General features: G+C 42.7%; 1 protein-coding gene across 9 annotated transcripts in view; it reads left to right on the top strand.

The window, feature by feature from the left end:
* Positions 1-19,946, top strand: part of EMSY (EMSY transcriptional repressor, BRCA2 interacting) — a 90,282-nt gene extending 70,336 nt beyond the window's left edge. For 6 of the 9 annotated variants that reach the window (XM_045293101.1, XM_045293100.1, XM_045293099.1 and 3 more), the window contains 6 exons: positions 5,523-5,687; positions 7,426-7,581; positions 11,018-11,169; positions 12,855-13,415; positions 14,576-15,076; positions 18,182-19,946. In XM_045293101.1, the coding sequence (XP_045149036.1) occupies positions 5,523-5,687; positions 7,426-7,581; positions 11,018-11,169; positions 12,855-13,415; positions 14,576-15,076; positions 18,182-18,376 (1,730 nt within the window). In that variant the 3' untranslated portion in view covers positions 18,377-19,946. The remainder of the gene's footprint in view (positions 1-5,522; positions 5,688-7,425; positions 7,582-11,017; positions 11,170-12,854; positions 13,416-14,575; positions 15,077-18,181) is intronic. The other 3 variants (XM_045293104.1, XM_045293103.1, XM_045293105.1) reach the window with 3 other exon arrangements.
* The last annotated feature ends 891 nt before the right edge of the window (positions 19,947-20,837 follow it).

Below are 20,837 nucleotides of genomic sequence, written 5' to 3'. Positions count from 1 at the left end.
CCACAAGCGCTGCAGTGATGTTCTTTATGATTGTTACCTGATCTCTATTCAGCCATAAGCGCTGCAGTGATGTTCTTTATGATTGTTACCTGATCCCTATTCAGCCATAAGCGCTGCAGTGATGTTCTTTATGATTGTTACCTGATCCCTATTCAGCCACAAGCGCTGCAGTAATGTTCTCTATGGGTCTCTTTCCGTCTCCCTTCATGAGCGAGCTCAGGGTCGTACACAGAGTTTAGCGACATTAACTGTGATGACTCAATTCCCTTTTAATGTAGACTAGACCCTCAGCCTTCCGGTTGCTTTTTGATCATGACATTTTGAAGAATACAAGCCATACTATGCAGACTATTCCTTGTGGTGATGCGCTTCCTTCCCAATTTTATCATTCTGTCACTTTGTCCAGAGACTGATGATGTTAATTTGTATCATTTGACTAAGATGCTTCCCAGTTTTCTCCTCACTGAACTACCTCCCCCTCCCCCGAACAAGACAAACTAAAACAAAACAAAACCCCAAGTTCACTGCCACTGAGTTGATTCTGACTCACAGTGACCCTGTAGGACAAAGTAAGTAGAGTAGAACTTCCACAGCTGTAAATCTTCATGGAAACAAACTGCCACATCTTTCTCCCGTGGAACAGTTGGTGGGTTCAAACTGCCAACCTTGTGGTTAATAGCCAAGCACTAACCAGGACTTGATTATCAACTGAAGGTGTAATAGTTTCCTTAGAAAGCAATAGTCACTTGTGAGGAGATGCTTTGCAACTATGCAAATATAACATCTGTCTACTAGTTTTAGCATCCATTCTTTTCTTAAGTCTGTCCTTTTTACATATCATAGTTGGCATTCTTCTGTAACAAAGAGTCAACCTTTTCTTGTGTAGATCCTTTTTCTGATGACTTACCCTGTACAGGTTCTATACAAGTATCTTTCATGCCAAGGAAATCCCTTGGCTCCATTTGATTCCTTAAGATTGCATCCCAATTCCCCCTTCTATTCCCCATCCCTGTGGAAAAGAAGTTTGGCCTGATACCTCTTTCCTGAACTGTCTTCTCATAGGCTGGAATGGAAGCCTTCATCATCAACTTATTGTGAAGCTTTTCTTGATCACCTTGAGAAGCTTAATCCTTCCCTGCACATTATGCTCCCAGTATTGCTGTGTTAACACTGATCATTTATACTTTCTTTGGTTTGCTTATTGTAATTGATTTCCTCTCAACTAGGTTACGAACTTCTCAAGGGCATGGGTCATAGTCACTTGTATCTATGTAGTACATACAAAACTGAGGCTAGCTAACCCTGAGCTGTTAGCTATCCTAAGCATCTGCCTTATAAATTCCTATTTGTTGCCTGAATCCAAATGTTTCCTTTCTGGAGTTCTCCTGAACCTTGTGGGTGGGCCTTTTACATGTTGCACTCCTGGACTGTTGCGTAGATATTGATAGGCAGCTAGGTGACCACACCTAATGTATCATGCCCGTCCTTATAACGATGGACGCAGTCATAAGACGTCCACAGCACACATGCTAGCCTCATTGAGTTCTTGATGCCTCTGGTGTGAGACCCACCTTGCTGTCTGCAACTTCAGTTTCTAATGATTACAACCAAATCTATGTTTCTGCCTTATTTCTTAAAGTTTTAAGATTTAAATCAAATATAAGATTATATTAAGTAAAGTTAAAGAAAACAAGAGAAAACCAAGAATAGGGCCTTAAAGTCGAGTAAGACATGAGGCAAATACAAAAATGCATCCTGTAAAGACATTGCTTTGGGTAGGCTCACAACTTATTTTCTAAGATGACACTATGAGGGGGTACCGCCCCCCAACCCCCGGCCAAATGGAATTTTCCTCCCCAAAAGTATGTATATGAATTATTTTATAAAACAACCTTATCACCTTCAAAGTACTCTCTATTACACTTAAGACATTTGTCAAATATGTGATTCCATTCTTGGAAACATTTTTCAAACTCATCTGTTTGGCTGGCTGACAGCACCTCCCCTTTTTTTAATTCTTCTCCTCTTCTACGTTATCAAATCACTATCTTTTCATGTCCCTCTTTATTCGCAGAAAGAAAAAGAAGTCACACAGAGCAAGGTCAGGTGTGTGGAGCAAGAGAGGCATGCTGCGTTTTTTTTTGCCAAAAAGTGGCACACTGAGATGGCTGTGCAAGCAGGTGCACTGTCATGGTGGCAAAACAGTGGCAAAACCAGTCTTTTGTCTAGCACAAAATCAGGCCTTTTTTAATCGCACACTGTTATGCAATCTTTTCAGAACCTCTAAGTAGAAAGCTTGATTGACAGTCTGGCCTGGTGGAATGAACTCAAATGCACTACAGAGTTGACATTTTCATCCTTTTAGGAAGTTGACGGATGTCCAGAATGAGGTTTATCATCAATTGACATTTCACCCTTTTTGAAATGAGAAAACCACTTGTACACTTGAGTTTTTCCTACAGTGCTGTCCTTGTAAGCTGTTTTCAACATCACAAGTTTCTGTAGCATTTTTCCCGAGCAGGAAACAAAATTTCACAGCCACATGCTGTTCTCTTAAGTCAGTCATCACAAAAAAACAAAGTTTGAGAGAAACTGCTTTTATGAAAAAATTCACTGTGACTAGAGAGAACCTTCCCAAGCAACACGACTGGGTGCACGAACTCAGAGCGAATCACTTAGTGCTTGCCTAGCGGGAAAATGCGAACTACGATTTTTTCCAGTTTTGGGGCGGGGTGCCCCCTTGTATTTGACTGCACAAGTAGGTCAGGGTGGAGGTGGGGAATAAACCCCAAGTTAAAGAAAACATAGCTCTTTGTAGAACTTTTCAGAGCCCTTATGTGCTGATGTATATTGTGATAAATGAAAGAGTAGAATGTGTAGTGTAGAACTCTTTCACAGAACTAATGCTCCTAGAGCAATTTGGGTGATGCTGGCAGTTAAATGCTGGGAGGCCTTGGGCATTAGGACAATACTTCAGAGGGCAGGTACATATTACATCATAGATGGGATATAGACTCTTCAGTTCAGAAGAAATCGTTTGGGTGAGTAAGGCATATGAGGCTCGTGTTGTGTGGAGATTGGCTGGTGGAAGTAGGATAGATCTCTTGGAGAGTCAAAGATAGGTGATGAGTTGGTTTGGGAGGCCCTGAGTGCAGTTACCTTGAGCACTGCCGCAGTGAAGAGGGACCATAATTAGTCTTTGTGGATACCTGGGTGCACACTAGGACCATAGAGAGCAGTTACAGGAAGACCTTTCTAGCTGTGCAGAGGTGGAAGGACACGGTCTTAGAAATCGGTGAATTCGCTAGTGCCTCCAGGCTGGTAGGGCTATTGTTATAAGATTTTCTTCTTGAATTGATCTAGCACTGTACAAACTTTAAGATGCCCTTTAGCTGAGAGGACTTAGGAGGCTAGGTGAGTGTGACAGTGACATTTTATAGTTAAGACATGGGGCACATTCTTCCATATTGAAGCATGCTTTTGGATGTAATACTGAATTGTATATATCAAGTACTTAACAGGTAACAGGTATCCAGGAATGTTTGTTGAATAAGTTGTGGGGAAAGTCACATGAAGGTCATCAGGTCACCATCCTGAAAAGAGGTAGGGAAGTCTAGATGGATGCACACTGCATAATTAGATAGTTCTGGTGAGATCAGACTCCCGGTGTCCCAGTTATTATGCGATTTAAATCCAGTATCAGACTTGATGGGTAGAAATTTCTCTAAAGGAATTAAGCGTAAGCCAAAAGTAGGGTGGAGAATCACGTAGGGAATGGATTTTACCTCTGGATTTCTGCTCTCCTGTCACAGCTGTGGGGTTGCTACAGGGGTGCATTGTGGTGATGAGCTGTGCCACTGAGTATGGGCAGAAAGAGGGTTGCACAATTGCTCCACCCACTACAGGATGATGGATGGACGATAGGTACTCCCTTGTGGAAATGTGTCTTCCCTTCCCAATCCCTTTCTACCTCATCTCACTACAAATACAATCTGTGTTTTCTCTTGGATTCTCTGTGTGTCTCATAGAGTTGGGTTGCAAAGTTACTCTTTATTTATAGGCTCTCTCACCGAACCTAGAGGTACTTAAATCAAAGTGAAGATTTCTTAGATTTGAGAACTTAAGTTATATAAAAGGGGATATTGTCTAATACAGTCTGTTCCCTAAATTTAAAATTCTGTGTATCTATTTAGGATGAGTAAAACAAACTGTTAGATATCTCACATGGCATTTACTATTGCAAGATAGTGTGCTTCAGTCGTAAGCATTTGGGTGTGTGTGTGTGTGGGGGGGTTAATGGAAATGTTACGTCCTTGGGGGTGTCATGTATAATACAAAGTGTTTTTGGAAAATATAGTTTATTAATGGATATTTAAAATTCCAGATCTTTGGTATATTGATTTTTTTTAAGAAGTCTGTTTGATTTTAATGTTTTTCCTGTTGCAATCTAAATTTGGAAAGGGGGAGCTTACATTTATATCCTCCACACTGCACTGTGTATGGTATCTTGGACAAAGAGTTTAGGAACTTAGTGATGGCGTAGTCTAACTAACTTATCTTATAGATGGAAAACTATAATAATGTGTTACTTGATTTGATGTGCATTTAGTATTTATATATACATATTTATATTTGTATATAATAAATACAATAAATATACTTGTATATAATAAATATAAGAAGCCTTGAATTAGGGCTATAATTAATTTTGAAATGAACAAAGAGTCTTAGAATTGAGAAAGAATTTCAGGCCATAATAACAACAACAACGCTTTTAGTTTATAAAGCTCTTTTACAGATGTCACTTCATTTGATCCTCAGAGATCTCATGAGTTAGAAAGGTAATTTTTCTGTTCCCTTTTTGGAAATGATGAAATTGGACCCAAAGGATCAACTTGTTAGTAGTGGTAGAGTTGGGAATGTAACCCTCAACTTTTAACTCCAAATACTTTCCCTATTATATCCCACTCCTAGGTCATCTGCCCTTTCTTGCTGTTCATAGATAGGATTTCCTTTCAGTGATTCAACCATCCAATAAGTGTTGATTGAGGGTTCATTCTGTAATACAGAAACATTTTCAGGTGCTCTGGGGTAAAGATGATGCCTACAGTGTTCTGTTTCCTACTCTACACAACATGCACCCAACTACACAAATGCACAAGTGTTTATTATAGCAAAAATCACACTGAATTGTAATTGTTTCTGTTATATGTCTGTCTCCCCCACCAGATTGTGTGCTTCTTGAGAATCCTGTGATCATTATTTTAACGATTTGTGTCCTCAATGCTAAATACAGAGTCTAGCAAATAGGTACCTAGTTGAACCATTGATTACGTGAATTCAGAAGTGAAAGACTTTATGCTCTCTGGAGCTTACAGTCTTGTTGGGGAGATAAGGCATGCCGTTTACAATAAATACATATGTAAAGCAAAAACAAATTGCTCTTTTTGGTTTTGTTTTGTTTTGTTTTAAAGAGAAACTTTGTTTATAGGGTTTGTTTTTTTTTAACTAATATAAAACAGATTCCCAGCCTGTAGTTCATGTAATTGCTTCCCGGCGTCAGGATTGGTCAGAACATGAGATTGCAATGGAGACTAGCCCCACCATAATTTATCAGGATGTATCCAGTGAATCACAGTCCGCTACTTCAACAATCAAAGCTCTGTTAGAACTCCAACAGACAACAGGTATGAATTCACATGCTCAGTTGAATGAAGCATGTTTTCTCTAGAGATGAGTTGTCTAAAATACTACCACTGTTGTGTTTTCTTTGTTATTATTTGAGCACATTTCCCCCCTCTGGACTTGTCTGCAGTCATTGGTAGAGTCTGTTTCTTTGTCAGTTCATTGAGATATGCACTGAGTTCATTAAGGAGTACTGAAGAGCAGACAGACTACAATCAAAGAAGGAAAAAAAATGGCAGAGCCCCGTCCTCTCTGTGTTTTTCCCACTTGCTTAAAATGGACCATTCTGTTGCCTCTTAGCACTAGAAAGGAGTAGGTCCATACTTTGAAGCAGAGGATACATTCAGCACAGTTACCAGTTCTAATGAAGACTAGCAGGAGGCACAGTAAAGGGCTTCTGACCTCTATCTTGATATTGGTTAAGGAGTTTTGTGGTCATAAGACATCATCAGTGTCCTCTTGCTAACGTTCTAATTTGTTTAATTTTATCTTTAGATTCATCCCTTAGGATGAGTGAGCTTCTATGCAGAGCTGTCCTCATATAACAAGATCCTATTATAAGTATTTCTAGCTATAGGTTTGTCCTACAGTCTATCTATTCTTAGTTATACTGATCTTTCTGTTACAATAGGTCAGAAATTGTTGAGTATTTGAGGGACCTTAGCAATGATCTCAGTTAGTTCTTTTATTGAATGGAGAAGGGGATTCTGATCTGAAGAAGCTGCCCATTGATTAATAGCTGAGTCAGACTCCGTGTATTTTGATTCCTAATACCATGTCTTCTCTACTTGTGGGGTGAGTTTTACATTCCTTTGGTTTAGTTTTGCTTTTTTTGTTTAAATGATTGCTGTGGTTTAGTAACATTATATGATTGATGGGGATCATTTGAATGATCATGCAGTGGACTTATAATTTAAGTATTTGGTTAATCCTTTTAATGGTGTTATTTTGGCCTTAGGAATTCATCAACTTCTTGTCTTTGACATACTCAGCCATTTTCATTAATGCCTTATAGTCAATGTCATCTTAACACATGTTTAACAGCTAGAGGGTGGGAACTGAAGGACTTAATTTTCTTTGGGGGTGGGGGTGGGGGATGAATTAATAACAAAATAAAAAGGAGGAATGAGAAATTAAATCTCTCCACTGAAACCATTCTTAATTCCAGACCAGTCCATCAGACATTTTTGTAGAAACAGAGAGGCCATTTTCCCATAACAACAAATATTTTTATTTTTTGAGAGAGTCATTGAAGACATAGTAACATTTCCTTAGTGGTTATATTGAATTTTTGCTGGGCCAACTTAAGCTGGCCACTGTGTGCTGTGGTATAGGTAGTAGAGCTGCCCTAGAGCAAACCATCCTGTGTATTGCTTGGTCACCCTTTGTCGTCAGGCTGGTGCACCACGAACACCAGGGTAAAGCACCTGTTCTAAGGAGAATCTATGCCAGGGAGATCACAAATGTGGTTGGGAACCTCGTGAGAGTCAGGGGAGTCTTAGCCAGTTCTTCCACGAGTCTTAGGTAGTTAGGTTTCATTTTGTTTAAAGCCCCTTCTGCTAGGCTGCTGTGCGCGGTACAGCCACACCGAGCAGACCTGCTGCTTCTTCCCCACTCACTGCCTCCTCACACCCGCCAGGGTGGCACCCCAGAGGACTGCTTCAGTATTCCCATGGACAACTCTGGTTTGGGTACCTGTTTACAATAAAAGTTAACTTTTCCCCTGACTTTTTTGTGCAGTAAAGGAAAAATTGGAATCTAAACCAAGACAACCCACTATTGACTTGAGTCAGATGGCAGTGCCGATTCAGATGGCCCAGGAAAAGAGACATTCTCCTGAGAGTCCATCAGTTGCTGTGGTAGAGTCAGAACTAGTTGCTGAGTACATCACGACGGGTAGGTGTCCAGGAGAGCTACCTTTCTGGATTTCATGGGGTGATTGTTTGTGGGAGAATGAGGAAAAGTATGTAACTATCTTTTCTCTTTATTTCTTTATATTTCCAGTTTACTCTCAGAGTAAATCCATATTGTCCTTGGGGTTTACCCTGTCTTTAATGACTAGGAAAAAAATCAGTAAGGTGTTATGAGGGTTGCAAGTCATATAAAACTACAAGCTGGCCTTTAAATAACCTCTGTGAATATAGGGCAACAATTGTAGAGAGAGGATACGCTTTCTTGCAGGTGAGAAGAAGTATTTTCATGCATTTGGATTCTAAGCTTTGGGGGCAGATGGGTCAAGGAAGAAAGAAGGTACAAAATCCTACCTTCTTTTTCTAGAGTAAGTAGAAAGGTGGGAAACCTTAAATCTGTAAATACTGAGCAGTCTGGTGGAAAACAAATGACATATTTCTTTAAAATGTGGTCTGGCAGCAAAAAATGCTAATGAAAGTTTTGGATGGCACACATGGAGAACTGGAACAGGAAGGATAATAGACTTTTCTCTCTCATATTCTGGTAAGACCACATCTGGAATACTGCTTTCTGTTTCTGACACTTTATTACCTCGAGATTTGAAATAGGTCAGAGACTAGTAACATGAATAATTAAGGGGTTAGGAGATATGATTTATGAGGCACTAAGTAAAGAACTCCTTAAGCTTAATAAAAGTGATTAAAAGAGAATATAACAATTAAAAATATTTCAAGGACATAAATAACAAAGAGGAAAAGGAATTCTTCGGCAGTGTTTCAGGACATATTATTAAGACTAATGGGTTAAAAAGACCCCAAGGGTGAGGTTGGGGTATGTGTGTGAAAAGTCATCAGGGTGTTTTTAACAAGATACTTAATAGTAAGCTAATTAAAGCAGAGACCTGTATGTTGGGTCAACCAGTGTTAACCATTAGGAGTAGAGTAGATTATCAGATGGTAAACAGATGGAAAGACCTGTGATATCTCCCCTTACTTATCCTTTTCAGATGAGGGGACAGAGATTACTTTTCCCCTTCCAGGTAAGCGGTGTGCATCCATTTGTAGATAAATGAAGATGAAAGACCATTGTTTGGGGATGGGGCGACACCATAAAAATGGATGCGCTCTGCTCTGATCTGGTAGAGGAAAGGTAAGCTCCACTTAGTGAGAGGGAAGGAGCTTATTCTTTTCCAGAGAATAGTGGGAACCATTTTCAGACCCAAGGATTTTGACACTAGAACAAAGAAAAAGTTGTTTACAGAAATAAGTGACTATTTTATAGTGTGTATATACCCCAGTTAGAGTTGGACCCCTGGTGGCATAGTGGGCTACGCACTGAACTGCTCACCACAAAGCTAGTGGTTCAAAACTCTTCGAAAGGAAGATGGGGCTTTCTACTCCTATAAAGAGTTATCTTAGAAACCCGCAGGGGCAGTTGTACCCTGTCGCAAAGGGTGGCTGGGAGTCAGAATCGACTCATTGGCAGGAGCTTGGTTTGGTTTTCTACCCAGTTAAGGTCACTTCCACTGTTTTCTGAATGTTTACTTTACGACCACCTTCACCAGTCTCGTCCATCATATCAGTGTTCAGTGACATTGAACCGCTTTTTCTTCCAAGCTAAACTGCCTGGTCCTGGCCCCTTGGATTATCCTGTTGGTTTTTTCTAATCTCCCTGACCTCTGTGAAGAGATTTATAGCATCCTGACTGAGGATTTTCTTTAAATGGTTTTAATTGCTCTTCTATTGAATTCATTTCATATCTTAATAAAAAATTAATGTAATTAGATAGAATCATCTGGGCAATAACATTGTTCCATTGAATCTGATCATTTAATCAGAATCTTATTAACTTTGAAATGTGCATTTCTGACCATGGTTCCATTAAAAAAAAACCCAAACTTCCATCACTTTGCATGCTTATTTTTAATATTAGTATTAATTAGGTTTTATCTTAATCATACTGTAAATGATTTTGATAGTTGTGTTAATGTGAATCTTGACTTCCTTTTGGTTGAGCACATATGGCCCTAAAATTTTTATGAATTCATCTAATTAAAAATGTCGATGTAACGTGTACTGTGAAACACAGTAAGGCACTGCAGTGAATTTAGCCTATAAGCTTCATCTGTGCTGGCATATGCCCACAGAAGAAATCCCTTTGTGAGTGTAGATAGCATCCATGGCTATCACAGAAGTAAGCAAGCTTGGTCTCCGTTTCCCTGGATAGTGTACAGTGCTGACTTTATGACCCACAGATGGCATTTCTACACTGCGGTGGCCACTTGTGCCTGTTGGACCTCCCACTGTGCTTCTTTCTAAGCTTGAAATTGTAGATGCATGAGAGTTAGTGAGAGGGATTTGATCGTCTCAAAATCTGTAGTTCATGTACAGATTTGCTTTACTCGGATTGAGAGACTTGGTTTCCCAGCAATTATCGGCATTTTAAATTTCTCTAGACTAAGAAGTGGTACACATCCCTACTTTTAAAAAGTTGGAACTGAGGCTAGTAAGCAGTCATGGGCATCTAAGCTGATGTAGTGTTCATTATTCTCGGAGACCTGGCATCTCGTGAGCTCCATTTGAGGAAATGAAAGGCCACTGGTTTTTTTTCCTATTCATTTTTACGTCTCTTTTAGTACTTTATCATCTAAAGAGGTTTTTTGTTGTTTAAACTCATTACTTCATTTGGTCCTCTTATGGGGGAAAATAGCAATTTGTTAATATTATTACTCCCTTAACAAACAAACAAAACTTCAAAGCTTTAGAGGTTAATAAATGTTACGTAGCCTCTTCACATTCTCTTGGCTGATTGGGGACAGAGTCCCATAGAATCCGGGTCTGACTCTTGGTTCAGTTCCCTTTCTGTAATCGCACCCTGACTTCTGACCTCTTCAGGTATTGTGAGGCCAAGACAGTGCCACTTCATACAAAAGAATGCATCCTTCTCATTTTATGTCATATTTGAAAGTAGGACCAAGAGTTTAAGGACTTGCATTGTTTTAATATTCTTAAACATACTAGTCTAGGACTTGATTATAGAGGCTGATTTTTGCTTTATTACTGTCATGGGATAAAGATCATTGGAAAAAGTGAATACCACTCACAGGAGGATGTAACCTTAAAAAGTTTGTTCCTCCTTTTATGTGATAAGTTTTCATCGTACTCTTGCATACATTCCTCATCTCATCCTTACTGTAGCTCTGTTAGTCCCATTGTACAGATGAGGAAGCAGAGTCTGAGGTAAGGTAAGTGACTTTCTTAGGCTTAACACACTCGTAGGTGGTCAGACTCTGGACTTCTTTCTAGTTCACAAAACCACCCGCTCTCTGTAATACAGACTCATAGTCATTTGTTTAAAATGACTACTAGCTAAAGTGCTGTGGTGATTTCTGGAGAAATATCATTACTTTCTCTGTTTCCAGTCAGCCATCGTTCCCAGCCCCAACAGCCCTCTCAGCCCCAGAGGACCCTGCTTCAGCACGTGGCTCAGTCCCAGACTGCGACCCAGACCTCGGTGGTGGTGAAGTCCATCCCGGCATCTTCCACTGGGGCCATCACTCACATCATGCAGCAGGTTGTACCTCCTCTTCCTTCTGGCCTCCCTCACGGACTCATGCCTGAGCTTTAGAGTCTGTTTCTTCTCGTAGTTTAAGAAGGGGAATAGCTGAATCCGATTGTGTAGTTCTCTTATGAGTTGTGAAGACGGAAATGAATTGAGGGTCTTAACATCTGAAGATAATAAAGTGTTCTTGCTTATTAGTGAGCCCTGCGCAGTATAGAAGGAGGCAGTCCAGGGGAAGCTAATGACATCAGAATTACTTGCTGTTTCTCTGTATGCTGTTCCTATGGAAGTTAGTTATCTGAGGTGAATACACTTCAAAGGAAATAGCATTTGGCTTGCCAACCTCTTTGTTGCTGGGCTTTTTTGTTTGCTTGCTTACTTGCTTGTTTCTATGGTGAATCCTCATGGGAATGTTATGAATAAGTAGGTATTTGATTTCTTTAACTGTGCAACCAATTAAGAAAGAAGAGATTCAATAAGGAGAGAGTCAACTGATAAAAAACAGAAACCCCTGGTAACAAGGGTAAAGGGGGGAAAGAAAAAGATGCTGCATTGTAAGTTGATTTTGTGTCAGATGCTGTGCTCTGACCTTTATAAACTTTAACTTGTTAAGTTCTCACTATGATCCTGCAAGGAAGGGCTACTCTTCCCCCCAGATGAGGAAACGCATGCTCACAGAAGTTAAGTAACTTGCCCTAGACAGCAAAGCAAGGATTTAAACCCAGATCTAACTCTAAAGTGTACTGCTTCAGTTATATAAATCCTAATTATATCCTGGATATCAGATTTATGAACGACTTATCAATAGAAGGCACGTAGCTCACATAACGCAGCTGGTAGCAGTTGACCCTGATTGTAGACACACCTCCTGCAAGGCTGCATTGAAGAACCTTGTATGTGCAAAGTCCTCCGGGGAGGGCTTCAAGAGTAAAGCTATACCTACAGCAAGGGGATTGCTGCCTCACCGAGGGAATCCAGCTGGCCAGCAAGTCTCAGCCTGGAGTCTAGCCCTCATCTGACAGTGACCTTTCTCAAGACACCTGAGAGGTCAGCCAGGCTAGCCTGAGCCGTGTCCCTCACAACTGAGGCCTCTCCCCAACACCGTTCTAACCGAGCCCTGGCAACATCTCCTTCCGCTGATGGGATGCTCCTGTCCCCTACCCTCCTGGGACCCAGGTCTCTGTGGGCCTGGTGTCTGAGCACAGGGGTGCGGAGCCCAGAGTGTGTTCACTGGACCGAGGGGCAGGAAGCGTGGTGGACCAGCTCCCCGCCCAGTAGGGAGGGCCTCTGTGGGTGCACTGCTCTGACCATATCCCTCACCCTAAAGGGGCTGTTCTGAACCCCAGCTTTTCTCCAGACACCCTTTGGTTGCTGCCTCCGCCCGCCCTTGAGATGGTGAATGCCTGTGGTAGGTTCTCCAGAGAGAGCCGCCACCTTGTCTGTGCTGTCCTTGTTTGCAGGACAACCGTATTTCTCTTACCTCTAGACTGGAGTATGCTGTTTTGGGCAGAACTTAATATGTGAGAGTTGAAATTAGAAGAGCCACCATCTAAAGCCCCTTCTAGGTTCCTTGGTCTTTTAGGATCTTCCTTGTGAGATTTTTGGGATGATTCGAGTTTAAGGAACTGTTTGTGTCTGGGATAAAGGTGGCAGTTTAGGTGTTTTCCTCATTCTCACCTTGTGTCGCTCTTACTTAGGCGCTAAGCAGTCACACTGCTTTCACCAAACACAGCGAGGAACTTGGGACTGAGGAAGGCGAGGTGGAAGAGATGGACACTTTAGACCCCCAGACAGGTCTCTTTTACCGCTCTGCACTGACTCCGTCACAGTCAGCCAAACAGCAGAAGCTTGGCCAGCCCCAGCTGGAACCGACTCAGCTGCAGGTGAAAACTCTGCAGTGCTTCCAGACCAAACAGAAGCAGACCATCCACCTGCAGGCAGAGCAGCTCCAGCACAAACTCCCGCAAATGCCCCAGCTGTCCATCAGGCACCAGAAACTCACCCCACTTCAACAAGAACAAGCACAGCCCAAGCCAGATGTACAGCACACCCAGCATGCCATGGTGGCCAAAGACAGGCAGCTTCCGACCTTAATGGCACAGCCCCCGCAGACTGTAGTCCAGGTGCTTGCAGTGAAAACCGCGCAGCCACTTCCAAAATTGCAGCAAGCTCCGAGTCAACCAAAAATCTATGTGCAGCCCCCAGCCCCTCAGAACCAACTGCCGCTCCCAGCCTCAGAGAAACAGCCGACAAGCCAGGTAAAGTTACACTTCTCCCTTCTCGGAAAGAAATGAAGCTAGCATGACCCAACCATGATAGCAGAGCTTTCTGCCCGCAAGAGGAAACCCCAAAGCCTTGTCACGCTGCTATTCGTGTACCCCACCAGCAGGCTGCCGTTAGGGAGGACATGCACGGGGTTATATAGGCAGCAAAAGAAAGCATAGTAGCGCACAACTCGGTTTTCCGGCCAGTTCTAATGAATCACTTCAGCATTTACAGTAGTTCATGAAAATTGCTCTCTAGGTTCTTTTTATGTTTTAGCTGTAAAATACTGATTTCGGGTTTGTCAGCTTTTATCCCTGTGGCAGCAAGGCAAAGTCAGTGGCAGTCTCCCCAGGCGCTTCATGGACGGCGTCCTGTGTAGTTCACTTCATCACCCTCTAGTTAGTGAATCTGCCCTTGAGATTAAAGAGGACTTACCTAAGGAATGGAAAGAAAAGTTACATTAGGGGAAATCAGGGGCATTGGAGTGGTCTGTGTGTATATGCTTATTATAAATACAGCTGATAAACGAACCCAGGTGGGCACCATACGTTAAACTGTGAACTACTAACTGAAAGGTTGGCAGTTCGAACCCACCAGCCTCTGTGTCCAAGAAAGATGTGGCTTCTGAAAAGGTTTAGAGCGTTAGAAACCATATGGAGTTCTCTGTTCTAGGGGGTTGCTGGGAGTTAGAATCAGCTTAGTGGCAGTGATGTTGGTTTTTATAATATGATATGCTTATGTAAATATATTTTGAAGCAAAAGATTTGGTGGGGGCGGGGGGCGCGGAGGGAATCTCTACTTATTTTTAGTTTAAGAAGCCAAATATAGTACGAAATAATTTGAAGCCCTTTGAAGGTATACGGCATAGAGCTGTACATCCCAGAGGAACAGAAGGCTGCTGTGCCTTGTCTCGCTTTGTTGCTAGGAGCCTACTTTGCCTGCTGAATAAAGGTCTCCCCACCCAGTCCTCTTTTGCTAGTTTCCTTGAAAGCAATTATTTACTTCCCATTCAGCGCCCTAGTTCAAACACCGAGCTTTGAAATGTCATCCTAGCATGCTGCACGAATGTTTCTTTTGCCACGCCATCTGAGGTGTTTGATTAGATTTTCTCAAAGAGATGTAGCTGTAACACACACCCCCAATTTATTTTCAGGTGGAGCAGCCAATTATAACCCAAGGATCCTCTGTTACAAAGATCACTTTTGAGGGGCGCCAGCCTCCCACAGTTACAAAGGTAACTGGTGGCAGTTCTGTACCTAAGCTGACATCACCGATTACAAGCATGTCTCCCATGCAGGCCTCTGAGAAGACAGCAGTGTCAGACATTTTGAAAATGTCTTTGATGGAAGCTCAGATTGACACTAATGTAGAGCATATGGTAGTGGATGCCCCAAAGAAGGTTCTTGCCACTAGCATGCTCCCTGGTGAAGCAGCATCGTTGCCTTCCACGCATGTGGTGGTGGCGGGCATGGCAAATTCTACTTCCCAGCAACAGAAATGCAGAGAGTCCTGCTCCAGCCCATCTGCAGCGGGCCCCGCCCTCACGACAAGGACAGCCGATGCCCCAGCAGTGCCTCCGACGGGCCAGTTCGTGCGCATTCAGAATGTAGGCCAAAAGAACGCTGAGGAGAGCCCAGCAGAGATTATCATCCAGGTAAGGTTTAGGGGAGCCAGAAATCTTGGGGGTATGGGTTGGGGTATCTTTGCTGGGACGGGGCAGAGGTGGGGTAGCAAAGAGTCAGACACTCTAAGCCCAGACGGTATGAAAACATAAGATTTTTTTTTTTGAGAGAAAATGTGACATACTTGTTTCAAAACCTCCTGTAAATGCACAAATACCTATTTTCTGGAAGAGAATTATAAAAGTGACGGTTATTGTCGCACAGCATGCCTTAGAGACACTCAAGGGCCAGAGCTTGAATTTAAAAGGGTCATCTCAGTGAGTCAGTCAGATTGACAGTCTCCTGGGTCTAGCCTTTGGCCTCCCTGATTTTTGCTCACAGACCCCCGGGATGTCCCGATCGCACTTCTGTGGCACGTTATTTCCATTTCTGTGCAAAAACACAGTCTCGTTCTTCATCCAAAGTCCTGATTCTCAGGACAGTGGGATCGTAATTGACTGGAACATCTAGGAGGCATCATGTAAGGGAATGTTTCTTTCTTTTTTTTCTTTCATTTATAATCATTTTATTAGGGGCTCATACAACTCTTATCACAATCCTTACACACACAATCCATACACACATCAATTGTGTAAAGCGCATTTGTACATTCATTGCCCTCATCATTCTCAAAACATTTCCTCTCCACTTAAGCCCCCGGCATTAGGTCCTCATTTTCCCCTCCCTCCTCACTACCCCCTCCCTCATGAGCCCTTGATAATTTATAAATTATTATTTTGTCATATCTTGCCCTGTCCGACGTCTCCCTTCACCCACTTTTCTGTTGTCCGTCCCCCAGGGAGGAGGTCACATATAGTTCCTTGTAATCGGTTCCCTCTTTCCTACCCACTCTCCCTCTACCCTCCCTGTTTCGCCACTCACACCACTGGTCCTGTAGGGCTCATCCGCCCTGGATTAAGGGAATGTTTCTGACATCTTTCATATCTACTTTGGGATTAACCATAAAAATGGTTTTTTATTTCAATCATGGTTAGTAAAAGATCTGATTGTGTTTACTTTTCTGCCTCGGTAAGTACGGGCTAGTGGACAAACAGAATTATTTATTGACAGTAACTCATTCTAGACCTCACATTCCCTTCATTGTAAAAATCATTTGGCATCATGTATAATTTTGATCAAGGCTACAGAATTACAGGGTCCAGACCAGCCCCTGGAAGTTGTGTTTTATTTCTCTTTTGCTGATATCCGCTCACCTGTGCCGCATCAGAGCAGCACTTTTAAACAAGAAATTAAACAAGAAAATGTATTATGAAGCACCTGGTGATCTATCTGACATGGGAGTGTCTCAGTAAATATCCCTCCTGTTTTTAAAACCAGTCATCATGAGTAGATGACTACCACAGTTCAGATCTGACTTGTTATGCTTGACTTCGATCTGGAATACTGATTCAGTAAAATACCTACTTAGTGAAGGAAGTGTATGAAAGCGCTGTAATCCCTTGAAGAATGATCTATTAAAGCTCAGCATGTTTAACATTAAATGCTTTGAGTGGAAAGCGTCTTTGTCCGTGGGCAGTGTATGTCTCACTTGTTCCTTCCTCCCTTCACTCATTCCACGTGCATTGTTTATCTGTTGTAGTCCCCCAGGCACTGCGCTAGGTGAGGGGACTAGAGGAGTAAGCAAGATATAGATAGAGATATATTTTTTCCCCTTCCTGAAGGAACCTCTATATATGGAATTTGTAGAATTTTAAAACCACACAAGAATCTTTAAAGCATCTCTCCTTATTTTACACAGGATCACACTAAAGTCAAAGGAGGGCAGTGACTCACCATGAGGCCCATAGCAAGTCAGCCACAGCGGGACTAGGATCCATGTCTCCTGGCCCCACCTAGTACTTGTCCCACAATGCTCTGTTTTCCCAGTGATCCACTCCAGTGGAACAAATGAAAAAACCCTCCCCTAGAATCAGGTTCTAGGCATCGTGATAGTATCAAAACTAGCTCCTCCCCAGCAAATGTTATTTTGGCAAGGTATATTTGCAAAGTGCTGATGTTGACTTTGGAGTTTTTAATGTTAAAAATGTTCCATTCATTCAGTAAGTGCCTTTCCGACTCTGTTTCAAACCGTGGGCCTCTAGCACTGACCAGGACAGTCAAGCTCTGTGTCCTTGCCCTTGCTCTCGTGGAGCCCGCCCTGGAACACAGAGCTGGGACTGCCAGGAAGAAAATGGCTCTGGATGTCATGGAAGCAAGGCCAGCCCAGTCGGTTTGGTTTTGGGTCTTGGAAGGCTTCTCTGAGCTGTAGCCAAGACACTGATGACAACACGGAGCTGACCGTGCAAAGCTTGGGGGAAGAGTACCTCAGGTAGAGGGAAGAATTCTTGCAAAAGTGCAAGTCTCTTTGGCAGAGGCTGGGGTCAGGGTAAGGAGTCAGATATTTATAGCATGCACAATATTAACTAATTATAGTTTTAAGCAAAGATATGACATGAGCTGATTTGCTGTTTACAAAGACCTGTGTAATGAAAAGAATCTGATAAGATACTATGCCCAGAATATGTCTTCGTCAACGGATACTTTTATTTTTCAAAAGATGGTTTTGTCCTCTCTTGTACTTGCCTACTTTCACTCCTCTCATTTTCAATGAAAATTGTTATGTGGGATCAAATAACTTTCCCTCAGAACCACCACAGAGTTAACGAAGGACTTGCGTGGTTGTATTGGCAAACTAATTACTCAACTTGCAGGTGTTTACATGCAAAATTTAACAAAAATTCTCTTTCACTTTGCTTAATGATAAAATTGAAATTTCCTTGAAAGTCTATCTCCAGTAGACAACAGCTCCAGCCTCCTCTGGTCGCAGAGGCTCCAGACAAAAAGAGCCCCTTGGATCTGTACAGACTTGGATAGGAGCCCTGCTGCACCCCTGAGCCACTCTGTCACCTTGATCACGCTCCTCAGTCTCTGCTTTCCCCATTTGTAAAGGAGAACTCCCATCTCCTTGCAGTTGTTAGGGGCGCAGAACAGTGGCAGCGGGCGGTCACTGTCAGCAAAGGGCCATTCCCGCTTAGTGTGGGTTCGTCTTCCTGGTTCCTCTCCTCCGGTAAGCTGCTCTCCTGTGTCTTGTGTTCCAGGCCATTCCCCAGTATGCGATTCCCTGTCACTCCAGCTCCAACGTGGTGGTCGAGCCCAGCGGGCTCCTGGAGCTCAACAACTTCACCAGTCAGCAGCTGGACGACGAGGAGACGGCCATGGAGCAGGACGTAGACAGTAGCACGGAGGATGGGACTGAGCCCAGCCCCTCTCAGAGTGCCGTGGACCGGTCCTAGTGTTGGGGACACAGGAGTGCACTTTAAAACCTGCGTGATTACCAGGAGCCCAGGGAAACCCTTGTATTTTGATGTCTGAAGAGAGCACTTTGCCCATTAGTAGGCTGTGGATGCTGAAACAGCAGCGTTGCAACGAGATATTGCTTCAGGAGCAGCGTTTAAAACAAGATAAACTCCCGGGAGAATGTACTGTTTTTTTAAAAAAAAGAAAAACAAAAATGCTTAAAAAAAATGCACATCTACAGTGACTTAAGACTTTGTTCTTTTTTCTGTTGGACAATGGCCGATGGAAAAGTTTGTCTTGTGCTGGAAAGAGACTTTTCCTGTGAATGTTTCCCAGTTGGTTTCTACTGAGCAAAACATCAAAAGAGAAGAATGTGACGAGTTTGTACTTTGAAATGGTGTGTCAGGAACTTTTTTTTTTAACCTTCTATGTTTTTGCAAATCCTTGCAAGTGTTGGACAGGTTGGCATTTGACGTTTGCTCAGTTTATAATTTTTAAAATACATAGAAAATGCTGGCATTAAAGAATCCTCGTTGGATGGTGGAAAGCAGATGACTAACCGTGGAAAGTGCTTTTTGGGTGGCCTGTACATTCTCGCCAGTTGTATGCTAACTTATTGTGTTGATTCTCCGTGCTTTCGACAGCACACTTTGCCTTTTATTTATTGAAGTGTAAAAATTTCAAGGCTGTCCGTGTTCCTTCTGGCACACTGCCTGTGAAGCAGGATTGCCGACTCTCTCCGCCTCTCCCCCCGCCGCCCCTCTAAAACACTTGAGAAAACTGTTTCATTGTGAAACCGGGGAAAAGAAACATTTTCTGGCCCAAAGGAAATGTTCGGTGATATTAAGGAAAACAAATGATTCATTCACGGGATGCTTTCTTACATTGAAATTGCACATTTATGTTGGACTGAGACTTTGAAGTAACTTTTATATACTTGTGTTTAACCCCTTTGAACTGTATAAAAGGCTCACTTAAAGCCCTACATGTAATGTTTTTAAGCCTTTAACCTTTTTAGGACGCAGTTTGTTAAGCAATATGTTTGGGACTTGTGCTCACCGCCTTGTCTTGAGTAGAACGAGGGTCAGGGGGTGCGGGTAGGGTCAGTTTGACGAGCTGTGGCAAAGGAAACGATACTTTTCATTTTTTAAAAAAAATGTAAATAGAAAAGTTTTTAACGGTTTTATATAGATTTCACTATAAATAAGCATTTTAAGACTGACAGATGTGGAACTGTATATACACATATTATCAGCCTAACTGCCCAATTTTTTGGTGCTGAAGTACTGTAAGTAGAACTCATCAACAGTCTCCTCAGTTTTTCGCATGTACATCTGAGAAACAAGCGAGAAAAGCTGTGATGTAGCGTTAATGAATTCCAACCAGAGGACCACTGAAGTTTGAGATCATGCATTCGGGAGATGCACCGGCCTGTGGGGTCATCAGTGTTTCTACTCTGTGATAATGACTTACCCATAGATGGAGCTGTTGGTTATTATTTTATTGTACAAATTCATGTTTCAACAACTTTGTGACTATTTCTAGTTAAATATTTTTTTTAACTTCTCTTGGGTCAGAGACTTCTTTGAAAATCTGATTAAACTCTCACCAAAACGATGCACTTTCTGACACACAAGCGAGAGCTCTGCCGACAGTTTTAGGGGCTTGTGGCTCCCCGGCTCTATCCATGTGTTCCAGGCCAAGCCTTCCTGCTAGGGCCCTTCATCCCTTACAGATGTGAGTTTTATCAAATAAAGTACCTTTAAAGACTCATGGATCAGGTTGCGAGAGCAAGCTTGAATAAAATGATGATGTTGTGCAGTGGCGGCATACCCTGCTGCGGTTTCTCGCAGAACCTCAGTCATCTTCAGCAGAGGCATGGCAGACAGAGGAGGCTGCCCCCACCTGTGCTTTGTCAGTCGTATCGCTATCACAGATATTAACAAGTGCTCCAGGGAGGGGAATTTGAAGGTGCTAATAATGTGTATGAAGCACCCTTCGGTCCCGGCTCTATGCTGTCATGTGAACCGGCGCCCTGTCCCCGCAGAGTGCTTGAGCAAAGCCCGTTGCTTCCTGCTGATGAAACGGGTTTGAGAGACAAGGAAGGAGGAAGCAAGGCTGAGGCTTAGACTTCTTGCTAGAGTACCTGCCTGGGCAGCGGGTCCATGAATCGCTCTGCAGCCCCCTCTCACGGCAAGCTCTCCTGTTGGTGGCTTTAGATGATGATGTTAGGTGCCCTCAAGCCAGCTCCAAGTCATCGTGACCCTACGTACATACAGCAGAGTGAACGCCTCCTGGTCCTGCACCCTCCCCACATCTGTTGTTACACTTGAGCCCAATGAAGTAATTCTCCTAAGCACCCAGCAATGCAGACAGCCTGGGTTGTGCAGTGGGTTCTGTATGGGCCTGTTAACAGCAAGGTCAGCACTTCAAACCGCCCAGTCGCTCCTTAGGAGG

This window comes from Echinops telfairi, unplaced genomic scaffold, assembly GCF_000313985.2.
Source record: "Echinops telfairi isolate 266 unplaced genomic scaffold, ASM31398v2 ScPeMD7_1713;HRSCAF=2227, whole genome shotgun sequence".
Lineage (NCBI taxonomy): Eukaryota > Metazoa > Chordata > Mammalia > Afrosoricida > Tenrecidae > Echinops > Echinops telfairi.
This window is presented reverse-complemented; position numbering and strand designations above follow the sequence as displayed.